Here is a 15605-nt window from a genome sequence, read left to right on the forward strand (position 1 = left end):
TAGCACGTGACGCTTTCATTTTTATGGTAGTTTAAATCCTGAAATTAAATAACACATTGTAGGCATGACTGATATCAGGATTTGAAAATACTAACAACTTGTACGTAAAATCAACCCACTATGTACATATGTACTTTCAGATTCAATGAGAACAATTAACAGTCGAAGGGTGTGCAACTTTTTATTTGTGTAAAACCAGGTATTTCCTGTCAAACTTATAACTGATTACTTTTCAGGTACACCTTTCATAAAAACAGCATGACAACATCGTCTGAAAACTCGTCATTTTTATTACTCAACCTAACCTAACCTAAACTTGACGCCAATGAAAACTCCCACATTCCATGTCTCCAACCTTCAGTAAATTACGTCCAGCAGCAATAGTTCATATGAATGAAATCTTGTTTATTTATTAAATCCAATTATGTAACTTTTGAGACTATATACGTAGACATCACGTTGGTATTGGTGTAGACGAGTCGGGTGGTCATGTAATTAATAATTAGTTCTCTTACATTTAGAGATGTATTTACACATTATATGCATGCATGGTACATGATCTTTTATGTATCGATCGACTTGAATTGAATCGAATCGACAAGACACAAGTTCAGATTTATCGTTCAAATTCCCAAGCTCGCCTGAAAACAGACTGTCATACGATATGCCGAGATAGACAAATGGAGCACAGTGTTTTATGCACAAACGATGGCTGGAAAGCTTATCATGGAACACATTATTTGTGAAATTTCACTGTGGCGAAGATTATGCATAAATATCTGTCGACTATATCATTCAGCACAGTTGTTTATGATTTCTGGTGACCAACTGGATATTTCTGACCATGACTCGCTACCCCATTGACCAAAGTGGTTACTGAACACGTATTTTATTCGTCCGTAATGGACGAAAGGACGAGTCGAAGTTCGTGTTTAGTACAAGTTATAGACGGGCTGGTACGGGGTGAACGGGCGCCGGTAAACGTGCTAGGCTCGTCCTTATCTGGTCCGTTAATACCAAAACGGAACCAATTGAGAACGTCCCTGGAACCGGGCTGAATTCGTTCTAATCACGCTCTTATGCGGTGCAAATATACGAAAATAGTACGAGTATGTAACCACCAAGAACTATTTTTTACTCAATTTATTTATATTTATATTCGTAGCTTTAATACAAATTAAAATATAAGTAGCAATTAATTTATGACGAAACGTGCTCTGCAATTCCATCCAAGCTGCATCTAAGTATAAATATGTCTCACATTAAATAATATTCTTAAATATTCTTAATCTACTAAATATATGAAGGTTACGTATATACCTTTTTCTTTCTTGCGTTGATCAGTTGATCCTGGCAGGAGCTTTGTTCAGCCAGTTCTGGATGCTTTCGTCGATGTCTTTATGCGTAGCTGATGACATTAGTGAATTTGTCCGGACGGCAGCTAAAATTGAAAATAGTTAAAATATGCACCCGAATGAAGCAAGGACAAAAAGTTTAAATTATCAGCCTTACAATAAACACAGCTTTTGATCTTTTCACGATCTTTAAAAGATTTTTTTCCGCGTTGACCCGCCAAACTTTGTGTTGCTGCAAAATCGTCCGTCATCAAAAGTGTAAGCACGCGGTAAATAGCATCTGTGCCTCTACTGCATGAGCCTAACAATCTCGCTATCTAGAAATTACAATACATAAATTATGATAAACAGAGCTAAAAAGATTGGGGTGAACTTGAAAGCTTGATGTTAACCAATGCTTGTCGAATTTTAGGGTCAACTCTTTTTCGTTCCAATTCGTCATACTCCGTCAAGTTGTTTAATGGAATAACCTTTTCGTCGTCATCAAGGTCTTCGATAATCGTCCTATTTTGATTACGCAAAGTCAGATGTAAAGTTTCTCGAAGCTCGTTAATGGTCGCTTGAAGGTAATCCAGTTTACGAATTATATCTGCACCAAAAAAATAGATACGCCCCTAAAATTTAAATTGTTACTGTAGAAGGAAGTGAACTGCATACCATGGGTTTTTGGAGTAAGTGCAATTGTTCCATTAAATGACCCTTGATCAATATTTTGGCTTCGTACCTGGGACAAAGAACTCATCGGGGCTCGTCCTTTGAAAAATTAGTTATTTTAATTATATTAATTAATGCAAACAAGTTAGAATGAAACGGTAAATTATGTTTACGAATGAGTTAGATTGTTTAGGTTTTACATGTAGCTCTTCTTTAACGGACTATCATTCTCGTCATCGCCACTTGAGTCAGCGTTAAAAAGTTTTCTGTTGACAGTCTTACGTAGTCGACCCCCAGTTCTGCGCCACTACTAATCCCTCCTCCTTGTGCAAGAAGTGGAAGATTTAGGCGAGCATCTTCGTATTTTCCTAAACAGAATATAAATAAAGTTTTAACGATACACCCACAAACTTTATATTATAACTAATGTAAAAAATACTACATACCGTATCGTTTAACTATTTCAGTCTCAAGGATTTTCCAAGTTTTGGCGTCTGGTTTACTGAGAGTTTAGTAATACTCGCGAATTTTAAAAATTTTTAGTAGCACGTCTGGTAATTTTTTTCGTCGAATTTCTGTAAATGTCCTCTGTCCGACCGCTAGCTGCTGACTGGAAGTAAAACTAGAAGCAAAAACATCCATGCTGCCAAATATTTAAATGTGGCGCACTAGTTTCATCGGACTTCGTCCCTCGGCCGTCTTTAACACGTCTAAATTCAAACAACCATACAACCCCATCTCGAGGTGGTATGGTTGTGACCACCTCCGTACGTCCTAAGATCGAGCCCCTGGTACCGGGCGAAGCTCGTGTCATACGTACAAACTAAGCACGTCTTTTACCGGTGCCCTTGGTCCTGGACGAATCCAGCACAAATAGGACCAGTTAAAAACGTGATGAGAACCAACTGGTCAATGGGGTAGTTTGATAAAGTTGAACTACAAGAAAAGCAAACGGATACATACACAGTCTAAATATCTGTCCAATGTAATCAAATATCAAAGTCATAAAAAATATCAGTAAAGGGAAGACGGCATTTGCTGGATAAATCGTAAGTTATCTGTATCACATTATCATTTGTCAAACCGATCGATATGCCACCTGTAATAAAAATGTACGGGAAACGCGTAAAAATTATAACTCAAGTGCTCGTTGCCGTACTAAAAATGGAGATCTCCCAACGTATGCTCACAGATTTGGACCAAACTAGCGTCAATCGATCACAAATATAATTAGATTGAAATTTGTAAATGGAACTATCTGCCAATGCGCAGGTTTGGCGGAGATATTTCCCAAGCGGGAAAAATGCGCAGGAAATTTGGAAAATGAAAAATTTCTTGGGGGTGCGTTGTTTGCTCTTTTTATGCAAATATTTCCGCCAAACCTGCGCATTGGCAGATAGTCCCATTTGCAAATTTCAACCTAATTATATTTGTGATCGATTGACGCTAGTTTGGTCCAAATCTGTGAGCATACGTTGGGAGATCTCCATTGTAAGTAGATTTGTTTAGTTTCCTGCACTTGATAAATCGAAATGAATAATTCCGCTGTCAATTTCGATTCTCGTTTTTTTCTCACTGAACGTAATAAATAAATCCTCAAGAAAATTCAAAAGTTTAATCAGCGAAGTAGTCAAACATCGATACGTATTGTAAATTAAGCAATGGTTGAACAATAATAATGTTAAAAACGCAACTTCATTATGATTGAACCAGATTTAGCCATGACTTTGTTTATGTCTTACGCTTTCCGCAAAGTGCACGCTTGGAATTAAACATATGTATGCTAACCGGTTTGATAAATAATTAATCAAGCTTTACAAAATACTACTTTAGTTTAACGTCATAGAAGGCCATGGCTAGAATTTAAATGTCTTTCAGGGTACCAGATTACATAAGAATCGAATGACTTTGATTGAAAACATGCTCGACGTAAATTATGTTCGAGTAAAGTTGGAATAATTTATGACCAATGACATTTTAACGTTTTTGGCATGGTGGTAACTTATTTTATGGTTTTGCATTTCCTCAAAGAGGCCGAGAAAAAACTCGGCTCAGCCAATATTTTACATACCTACATTTTTACTAGTCATTAAAATGGAATAATTTTGGTGACCAACCATTTTTCAACCATCTTTCAAGAAGTCACTGATCGAAACCTACGATTTGTCCATCTTGTGTCATTAGACTTCCAACATTTTTGTATTTTTCCATAAATATTAAAAATTATACTAGATGTTCACTATTGCAGAGTACACATCTTTGTGGGACGGAAAATTTCCCGCTCTGTGAGCTCAAAGTATGTTAAAAGAAGCCAAAGTCTCTATTTCTCCGTCCCACAGAGATTTTTACTGCAGTAGTAATTAGTAAATAGTATTACCCGTTTCACTTCTGATGGAGTCACATTTAAATTGAATATAAACCACCCTCCGATGCATAGATCATGCTAGATAATACGACTCATCCCTTTGTTAACAAAGGAGGATAATAGATAGGCATCTTATCCAGCCTAAAATTATGCTCATAGAGGCCTCACCCATGAGCTTTTATGCAATTTTCTACTTAACCATACAGTTTCAACCTTAATTAATATATTGAGTCTATGATTTCAACCCATTGCTCCAATACTAATCTATGGGCGGTTTTGGAAGCTAGAAATCCCGTCACAATTACTTATGAAATAAACTTTTAATGTGACAAACGACGTGTTTTTCATATTTACTGCTTCCATAAAAATAATTGCTCTTGTATTACGTCATGATAATTTCTTCTCACAAAATTGGGATGATGGATATGTAAAACCTAAACTAGTTGCGTTGGTTTTGCATAACATAAATCAAACTAAGCTCAGTGGGCGGGTAAATTAACTTCACGCTACGAGGCAAGCTCCTTCCAGCCCATCTTTTTACCGTGGCAAGAAATGTCCATTTGTTACTTGTTCGACAAGAGCAGCATGTCAACAATAATAGAAAATTTAATATTTATTTAAATTATGGTGGCACAACAGCTTTCTGCCAATTCGTTGTATGCAATATCATTAAGTAGCAAAAGGAACTGAAGCAACTTATTACGATCAATTTGTTCGTCGTTTGACGTCGATAACTCTGGAAGTCAACTTTTTAAAATTCGGTTTTCATGAATCTATATCTAATTTTTTTTAAATGAAATGATGTCAATCAGAGCAACGCCATCAGTTGCTCATATCTCGTAGGGGCGTGATAAAGGGTCAAATTGCTGGACTCCGAGTTATGACCCATAGCAATATGTCGAAATTCTTTGAGTGGGACTGAATCATGCATATCAGACACTATCAAAATATATTAATGTCATTTCGCCCAACTGACCTGGAATCTCATCGTAGCATAGCAGAATTTTGGTCATTTCGCTTCTTTTACTTTATTATATCTGTTACTAGAGTTTATTTATTATGGAAGAGTCTACATCTTGTTAGGTTGGTTGGGGAGAATGAATGCTCACGCTGGTCCCATAAATAAAACACCGATTCATCCTTACTTTACCAAGCCCATTTATTTGCCAGTTGTTGTTGCTGCCCGTTACGGTTCGTCTCAATTAATTACGACCATCATGGCTGTTATTATGTGACTAGAAGTTTTAATACGGATTATCTATCTATCGTTCCGGAATATGAGAAATCCCACAACAATAATTGGTATGTGGCGAAAAAGATGCAAAAACTTGGGATACACCATTCTCTAATTCACGTAACACATAATGCATAATCTCGTTGTTATTCACCACGTTGCTGACGAGTTATGGGTGGATTGAGTGCAGTGATCATTCATTCTGACATTCTGTTAAAAATGTAGGAATGAAACCAATTACATACGTGGGTAAAGGTACTGGTTCTCAAATACAACCCTTCTATCTTACGTCACGATTTTACATATCATGTTTCTTCAGAGCTTAAAACCACCGTCGCTTCTCGTGGTTTTATATCCGACTCTTAGGATTAGTCCGCTCGATTGAGTGGAATACTGTAATAGGTCTTTTTTTTATATCCGAACGCATATAAAATGATCGACTCGAGTTCGGTCCGGGTAAATAACTTGTGGATAAGAAACTGATCCTGCTAGACTTTACATGGGCGTTGTCGTTGCATGGTTGGTTGATATTGATTTGACTGTCTCGTTTTTTACAACACTTAAATACAACTTATGGGTGGATTTTGTATGAATAACCCGGAAACTTCCCCGGTGGAAGGTTTCATGATTGTAATAGTGACATTACATGAGGGGCGGAAGGAAGTAATAAATCAATGTTTTCCTCCTGTAGTCTCGATTTGGCTGATGTTACACTGGTAAAAATCTGGTAAAGTCACATAGATAGACGACTCCGTACAGTATGGTAGTAAACTTCTTACCGGATTGGTAGTAGATTGTTTCTTGATGGCAATTAATTTATTACTGTAACATTACTAAACGGCAATACCCTTTAGTACTATGCCGCTAAAGTCATAAGTGCTCCAGTCAGTAATGATTTAATATCAGTTTTCTAAGAGACTTGATCATGGATGAGAAGCTTTATTTTTTATTGGATTTTACATCGTGAGTGAGTGTGATGTAAATCAGTCGTTGACAGTTAAAGATAATAAATTAAGCAAAAAATGAGTCTCGGTCTTACATAATTTATTACCGCGACCACACCAGGTACGACCTATTAAGCCCATTATGTCCGAGTCAGTCCACTTCTAAATTTTTGTCCGAATTGACCGGACTATTATCAACTCCCCTTGGATTTTACTAAATGATTATTTGGCACCAAATTTTTGAAGTATTTATAAATCTTCCCCCTGTCTACCAAGACCAGTAGGCTTGCTTCTTTCAAATTTTAAACTTTCAAAGTTATATTTTCTACGCGGGCTATTTTTAGCCCTGCAGTGGCAGGGACTTTATGCATTTGCAAATCCCTACAAAGGCAATTCACGAGCAATTAACGAGTCAATTCCTTTACAAAAAAGAGGCGAGATCCATAAAGTATGTCACGTCAAAATCGCGATTTTCTAGACCCCCCTCCCCCCTTTAACATGTGTCACATAGGCACGATATCATTGGAGCCTTGGACCCCCTCTCATAGTAACATAGGACAACGTGAAGGTTTCTGGGCTCGCCTTAGAACATATTGAAAAAACTTTGAACTCAAATATCTCGAAATGGTTCAGCTGAAATGAACAAATTGTAAATAAAGCAAACATAAATTAAATTTTCTATTGTATTATGGTCAGCATGCAACCTCGACCAAAATTTTACTCCCGCGTTATCCCTACCCTACTAATAGTATGGGAAGGATACGAGCACATGATAGTCGAGGTTGTACGCTGACAGTAATAGGAATTGACGTTGAACTCGTTACCCGCCGTTCCTTTGTATACCACACGATAAAATGACCAGCGCGGCTAGCTTGCTTAGCGCCATAAGGTTCAATTGGTTCATGGGGAATGCAAATAAGTTTGCATAACATTTGGGCACCATAAAATGGGTATCAAAATCTCAGAAAGTGGAGTCGAATATATTTATGTAATTTGTGTTTAGCGCCATCCAGTGTTGTATTTAGTATCAAACTAAATTCAGAACTTTTTCAGAGAGACCCCACAAAGTTACATATATATTCTGACTCCAATTTCCGAGACCTTTCTCTTGAAACAAATTATGGGGTGCGGTGACCAAAAATCAGCAGTGTGCTCGAAACATTGGGAAGTGATGTGAGTGATGAAACAAACAGAATATTTCAAGACCAACGATGTTGAAATAAGAACAACGGCTACGGCACTGAACTGGCATTCGTACAGAATTCTGGTAATAAATTCTATTAGAAACAAATTGCCTCTGACAAAAATCATATTTTCATAACCCAGTAAATAACAAATCGTTTGATGACTCCTCACAACGATGTCTGTAACATGGTTTACACTTTGTCATATTATGATTTCTCGAGATGTTCGAACTCTAAAATTATGTTGGTAGTTTCAGCAATAGTTGGAGAGTAAGATTTGGTATGACATCCAAGCTGCTGCATGTACTTATCTTTATCTTGTAATTGTAATGCGTTAGGAGTTGAGTTTGATTGCAGATTAAAGTTGTAGTTTATTGAGGGGTTTTACATATAAAAAGGATAGCACGTACGCATGCTGGCAGTTGTCGTGCAAGAAACTGTTGCCCGTCATTGCGAATGCGAGGTTGTGTACATGGAATATGAAATAAACTAGGGGAAGAATCTCATTTTAGAATCTCATTTTCCCTGGGTTGTGTATAGTAAATTTCCCAAAACTTGATTTTTCACTTATCCTCGGCACTTCGCACTTTCATTTCAATATCCAATTTACTTGAATCTTAAGGCCAGCAAATAATTACGACGGTCGAAAGAATGAACTACGAAATATTCACTTTCAGGTGTACTAGATGAATCTTGTTTCTCCGAAGCTAACATGATGCATACCTTATGCTGAGGATAATAGAATGCGGAAATGTCGTAACACAATTCTACAAATTGCCAGACCCAAAATCATGTAAATGTAAATTATTAAGCGTTATTAGGATGCCTAGTAGGCATTACTAGGCATTGCCTACTAGAGGTATTTAGTTGGGATATAACTAATTTAAGTTTTACACAACTAGTAACTACGTATATAACCTATATCTTAAAGGGTAGATCGTGGGGGATGAGGTACCATGCTTATGAATCTGGGTTCTATATGTATATAATGTATGCATACAATAAATGTGACTGATGACTATTGACCGTGAATTTAAATAGTATGGTTTGGTCGGAGTTCAAACATGGACCTTTCGCGCGCTATATATATGAAAGTTTATATATCAGAAAATATATAAACATAGAGTGGGAGCGGCTTTGGACATGACTATATAGTTTAATCCACATTGTGAAATCAGAGATTTATCTCCACCCGGTGATGAGTAGTAGCACGTACACACGCGCGAGGATGTATGCATACATATGCATGCTGGGCTTTCACTCAAAATTATTTCAAAACACGTATGTATTAAAGCAGACACAAATATTGCATTAGAACAGGGAACGGCATGCGGAAATGTACCTTCGACGCTGGTGGACGGATTTCCATAAGTCAATTCAATTTTCTATATATATTTTCTATATATAGTCAATTCAACTTTCTTGAAAGTTTATATATCAGAAAATGTCCCAACGCCATAAATCAGGACAACGGAAAACAACTGAATCCAATTTGGTCATCTTTAATGCTGCCACTCATCAAACACCCGTGACGACAATTATAAACAACAAATTATTGTAACTCTCATGCATGTGACATATCGTGTTTTAATTTCCAAATATTTTGTCCCTGATGATGACACGAGTTCCGTGCCGTAAGCTTGGGAAATAAATTCAATTTCTTCCTTCAACCATGTCATCCGAGAATTCTTCTTTATATATATATGAAGTTTTACCTGCTAATTATTTCACGTTTCGTGTTTTGCGTTGCATTCCTCTTCGTAATGCAATTAGTATGCAGACGTGATGTGCTTAAATGTAATGTCACCGAACACTGGCCATGAATGGATAGCACGTTGACTTGTTATTTAATCTATATTGTCATCAATTCAAATGGGACCCATAAATTGCTGATTAATTGTCCCACTATTCATTGAAACAAACATTGTTTGTTTCTGTAGTTTAAATGAATGCTTAGGATAAACCGTAAAAGCGATGGGTAATATTCAGTCCCGTTGTATTCAAATTCCATCCATTAAATTTGATGTTAGAGTTGTATGCCTATGCCCAGGGAAATTCAAATTAATGTTCCATAAGACTAATGTTATACAAATGCACAACATCTTGTCACGTTGGCTGTAGCTTGGCATTGTAAATCTTTAACTCCTGACTACGGGTACGTATGAATGGGATATATTGAAGAGATTTTGGCGAAAGGAATAAAATAATTTGAATAAATAAAATACCCAAAGGAAATGACCCGGTTTGTGTGCTTGAACTGGCTGCGTTACAGTTGACAGTCTGAAAATACTTGGTCATTATATTTAATGTATTCTCAGAATGTCATAATCAGTTTTATTCTGATGATGCTGGTAGAAAATCGGCTCCACGCTAAGAAATATATGTACGACACAAACCCTCGTTTCGTAGGAATTCATATTGGTTCTGATCCTTGAGAAGAGCATGAGAAACAAGTAATATCTTTTTCCATACTATGCTGATTAAACAAGTCGAAGTATTTTTCTAACTTCCGATGTGTGTAAACCTGGTTTTTGAATATCACAATGATCATTGGAATAATAAATAACTAATATTATGATATCCGTGGCCTATTTAAAACGTTTGTTCTACTAATTCAACTCAAGGTTACTAAATTTAAGCTTTGTGCATTGTTCATTGTTGCTTTACTAAAAACATTTGCCAATATGTATAAGTATATAATACGACCTATTTCCAAAATAAATGAGATATTATATTTCTGGATAGTAAATCAGACGTCAACGCCGCCGATTATAAGCCGCCGCGCCGCCAGACGCCGAACGGTTTTGACGCGCCGCAGCCGACAAAGCTGATTTCCTATAACATTGGGGCGCCGCAGAAAAATCTTTCAAAATTGGCGCCGTCGCCGCGGACAAATTGGTCGGCGTTGACCTCTGTAGTAAATATGTATGTGCTTTGTTGAGTGGTCTGGCTAATTTTAATATCCCGTAGTGATAGCTTGTTATTAGGCCGCAGCGCTGGGTAGGACTGCAGTGGGTACGCAAAATAGCAAAATAAATAATTATGCACGAGGGTTTTGCACGAAAATCGATTTTATAGCTTCATATAATTTTTAAAGAGTCAATTATTGTTATCCATAACTAATATTTAATCAATGCAACAAAACTAATGCCTGAATTTGTGTGATAATGCTATCAATTAGATAGATGACACAACACATATTACGAAATGTATGTATAGTTTATTCATGGGTTGCAACTACTCCATAAAACATTGATACCCACATTTAGTGATAAAATACTTGCATTTATTTTTACATGATTTTATCAAACTGTATTTCGGATTATATGAGCTTGGTATGTATGAATGTGAAATCACCAATTTTATGTAACTGCCATGAATGACACAGGATAAGTAAAGCATTTTCGTCATATTTATTAGGTCTGAATTTAGAATGTGGATTTGATAAAGATTTCAATATCGTGAAGATAAAACTAAAAAAAGTGCTGTTAAAGCATTGGAAAAGTACTTTACGTAATGTACCATTGCACTACATTGTGTACGAACTATTATCAAGCATTCAAGTCTACACTAGTATATAGTATTTTATTTACTATCGAACCAACACAGAAAGTTGAAGGATTAAGCAATGTAAAAACCTCATGTTTATTTTAGATTTGTCCGCGTGTGTATTTCCTCATATTTAATTCAAATGTGCTTGCTGACCCAGAATGAATCATATCTGGATTTTTTGTAACCATTTACGGGTTTACTGAAGTTACACGACTGTCTCGCCAAGTCGTGTAGGCTTATAAAATTCCAGACGTTTACTTCATTTTTATTGGCTTATGAAGAAGAGGGGCATGTGACTTATATGTAGCGGCGGGTGACGTTATGTACGTATGTTCTACTGGTCGCGTCGCAATAAATAAATATTTTGCTGGTATGTTTTATTTAAAATTTTAATTTTTGACCAAAAGCTGTCCAAAGGTCAAATATCACGGAAATAATTACGAACATAATTTTGAAAGTCAGAAATACTAGTCCTAGAATTTTTCCACTGTCTCAAATTTGGAAGCCATTTTGGAAAATTGTTCGAACAAAGTGCAAAACAATTGCATTTTCCGTATTACTTATATAGAATGTACAATACAATAGGGAAATTTTCGCACTCTAAGGAGCTCTAAAGCGCGTGCGCCCCAACCAAAGTAGAAAAATACAGTGCGATCGCCGAACCATTGGTTTGGAAACCGCGCGCACCGCAGACGGGTTCGGCGGGATTTCATTTTTAGTGGTGTAGTACGGTTATTTGGGGCGTGGTTTTATTTTTTTCTACTGATAGGGCTCGGTGTGGTCGTGGTGCGACGAACCTAATTAAATTTCCCCTCACGAATGGTCAAAATATTCAAATGAGTTAACGGCTATTTTGGACAAATTGCAGTTTCGAATAGGGAGACATTTAAAAAAAAGGGAGACATCGCATCGCCACTCTGGAATTTATTGATTATTTTGTTATGGTCCAAATTTTAGTACGTATGTTGGCAAAATATTGGTGCAAAAGCTAAAAAAAATTGTACTGAAACTTGAATAAAATTTGAGTGATCGCGCTAAGAGGAAGATCTACAACATAATTCTCCCTCTATCATCAAGCAAAGTTATCTCAGCTCCCTATAATTATTTCGCTCGAGTTTTTTTAACCCACATTCGGTTTGCATGCTACTCAATTATTTTCCACATTCTTGGTTAATTGTTTTAATTTATGTGTGAACCACAAAGATGCGTGCATGGTAAGCAATCTTTTCTGGTTTTCATCTGCTCAACTTCATCTCGTAGCTACGTGCATTGCATGAAATGCATAAAAATCTATCCAATGTTTCAGACACTCCTCGGTTTAAGTCATCAATCAAAATAACTGTTAGTAACAACTATATGTACGTATCATTTGTTTAATTTGTGGTTCCGTCAGTTATTCACCTTGCACATTTTCATAAATTGTACACGATACATGGTCCATGGGAATAATGATGTTGGGATGAGCTAAATCTTTCATTTTTCAAATCATCATAGTTATAATGCTAATGAATACAATTGTGTTTCTCCAGAATGTTGTATGATTTCATATAATTCCATTCTAGATAATATGAAATATTTCATACAACATATTGTAACATTTTGAATACCAAGATTGCCAAAATATCCCGGTTATAGTGCTCACGTGTTATAATATACTTATTAGTATTGATATTGATTTTTTTGCATATCGCATGAAAGGACTTGCACTTGCAAGGAACGAGGAAAAAGGAAACATAATAAATATGGCATGGCAGGCAAGACGATTCAAACGAGGGTGAATGGTCTTGAAATGAGATAAAGTCATTCCCTTCGTCTTATGCTTTAATCAGTCATGCACACATCCGGTCTATTTTTGATAACGGGAAAATAATTATTAAGTAGCGGAAGGAACTGAAGCCACGTATTACTTTGTATATGTCCGTCCGTCTGCCTGTCAGCATGATAACTCTCGAGCAAATCAACTTTTTCGAGTTCTGTTTTCGGATATCGACATCAAAGTTTAAACGTAAGAGGAAGTTCAGACCTGGTAGGTCGAAAGGTCACTGCGCCACGGTGATGTGATCAAAGGCTAAAAATGTCAAAATTTTATTTGTGACCGCTTTAAACCCACTTTGGGGCGAGAATTTCAATAATCGGTCGACATTATTTCGACCTACAGCGACCGCGTAAATGATTTCAAATTTTCAAAATTTAAGCCTAAACCTTGTTGATTAATTTGGGGGCGGGGATTTCAGAAATCATCGTCACTTCAACGTACATCGACTGGTGACCGTGTAAACTAGGTTAAAGGTCATTAAATATCGAAAGGTCTAAGATATCACATTTTCGCGTTTTGAAGCGTTCGGATGCATATCGAAAATGTGGTATGCAATGCAGAATTTTAACTACTTCGCTTCCGCTGGCTGCATTATACTAGTTTAGTTGCTGGAGTTTATTATACGTTATAATTAGTTTTGAGAAACCATTTCAAACTATATGGGTTAACCGCAAAAAGTCAAATAAATATTAATCGACAATTAAGGGATTTTGTTCTGGGAGTATGAAAAATCGGCATTTTTGCATGACATAATTTATGGACGTTCCCTGATCGTGCTGCTGCTCATATCGTACCCTGGATTGACCCGGATGGAAAGCCACAACATTTAGAGATTTATAATAGGCAATATTGCAATTTGTAATTATTCGCCATTTTATAATCTTGCATTATATAACACAATCATTCATATTTCAAGTTGAGGACCACGCACAATGCAATAAACCAGTGGACATGGAAGCGTTGGGACAGAGGGACAATGTCCCCACGGTTATTTAATTTTCCCATATCAGCCCATGTTATACAAACCCCTCCCTCCCATATCCTAATTCTAATGTCGCAGATATCCCAAGGCTTCCGCGGTAACTTTGACAAACCATCAAACCCTACCCGGCAAGGTCCTGATCTCAACATTTTTTACAGGCGGATTGCATCGTTTGAGGCGAAGCACGTGGGTTTTGCCAATTTTTTAACTTCGCCTCAATCGCATGGGGGATTTATTGCCCTAACTTTATGAAGCTGATTTTTCCGAATTTTTTCGTACTGTTGTCAATTTTTTGATTTTAGCGGGACAAAATTGATTCTGTTTTAAAAAGAACGGAAAGGCCTCAACTTTGATGGCATGAAAATGACATACACCAAAAACGCGTGATTCTTGGCGGGCTGCTTCAGAAAAGTTAATCTAATAAATAATCAATTAGTCATGGTTTTAGCAATCGCTAATTTTGGAGGGATATGATGGCCACTCTGATGCCTCCGAGTGATGCATGCAATTGGACGAGAATTGGATTTTGTTTTGAGATTATTTATGTTTCTGGGAAAAATTCACAATTTTTACTAGAAAGTTGCCAGAAAAATAATCTTATCTAATGGGGGCCAAAAAATTGTAGCTAACTTAACCACCAAATCATTACACAAGTTGTCAAAACGTGACCAAATTTGATATGACGTACATAGATTTAATCGACTATGAGGGTATTTGTAATTGTCTTCGTTTCCTTCTGGTAAAATAGTTTACAGGAGAAAAAACAGCTTCAAATTCAGGAACCCCCCACCAAAAAAAAGCTTAATGAAATTTATTTTATTTAAAACTACCATGAAATTGTTAACAAATACTTATATTATATCGATTAATAATTTACAAAAAAACGAGGGGTCAAGCTTCGTAAAAATCATAAGCTTACAGATATTTCTGTATTTAGTAACGTGATTTTTAAAGCCAAAACTAACGATAATAAACTCACGTAATACGTAAGGTACATCCTATTTATATTATGTTTCTCTATGGGTGCATCATTCGAAATTTATGCTTTTCATGGGGTCATTACCTATTTAGATGTTCAAGTCGGTTGTGCTTTTAAATTATATAAGTTGCATTAATATTCCAGTTATGCAAATACATGATTGGCAGCACTCCGTGCATGCGCTTGCATACATAAATAAGCATAAAACAAAATAAAGTGTTACAAACGAGTGTAATCAAAGGGCAAAAAGTAATATTTAACTGTAACAAGAATGATGTAATTGAAATGTTAAAAGAACATTCATGTGGATTTACGTCGCTTTAGAGGGTACTATTAGTCCACGACTTTTATATCTCGTTTTCTAATCTGCACCATGAACCAAGGAACAAATTCTTCAAGCTGTAACCGTTTGCGAGTTATTTGGAGGGACGAAGATGATGATCTTTTAAATGAGTTTGATTATTAGTATTTGTGTAGTCCTTGCCCGAACTAACGTATAAATTAAAATTCGACATTATAGACGGTCATCGCATGCCATAA

General features: G+C 36.4%; 1 protein-coding gene and 1 long non-coding RNA gene across 3 annotated transcripts in view; both read right to left on the minus strand.

The window, feature by feature from the left end:
- Window positions 1-15605, minus strand: part of LOC110860975 — a 36888-nt gene that overhangs the window by 8348 nt on the left and 12935 nt on the right. The gene's annotated exons all lie outside the window — the stretch shown is intronic.
- LOC118433880 lies at window positions 1129-3212 on the minus strand. Of its 2 annotated transcripts, none has more exons than XR_004833632.1 (7): window positions 2456-3212; window positions 2210-2377; window positions 2013-2108; window positions 1826-1944; window positions 1513-1672; window positions 1321-1441; window positions 1129-1240 (listed from the first exon to the last, which is right to left on the minus strand). XR_004833632.1 is itself a non-coding variant. In XM_035846315.1 (7 exons), exons 3-6 carry the CDS (start codon window positions 2095-2097, stop codon window positions 1341-1343), a joined length of 543 nt encoding a protein of 180 aa, XP_035702208.1. In that variant the 5' UTR covers window positions 2098-2108; window positions 2210-2377; window positions 2456-3212; the 3' UTR covers window positions 1129-1240; window positions 1321-1340. The 2 variants fall into 2 exon arrangements, 1 of the variants encoding a protein (XP_035702208.1); XM_035846315.1 differs by having other exon boundaries at window positions 1748-1944.

Source organism: Folsomia candida, unplaced genomic scaffold (assembly GCF_002217175.1).
Source record: "Folsomia candida strain VU population unplaced genomic scaffold, ASM221717v1 Fcan01_Sc001, whole genome shotgun sequence".
Lineage (NCBI taxonomy): Eukaryota > Metazoa > Arthropoda > Collembola > Entomobryomorpha > Isotomidae > Folsomia > Folsomia candida.

Coding starts and splice junctions, on each gene's coding strand:
- LOC118433880 (XM_035846315.1), bottom strand. CDS start 2,097: ATGAGTTCTTTGTCCCAGGTACGAAGCCAAAATATTGATCAAGGGTCA. Junction 1,945..2,012: donor ACTTACTCCAAAAACCCATG/GTATGCAGTTCA, acceptor TTTTTGGTGCAG/ATATAATTCGTAAACTGGAT. Junction 1,673..1,747: donor CTAAAATTCGACAAGCATTG/GTTAACATCAAG, acceptor TGTAATTTCTAG/ATAGCGAGATTGTTAGGCTC.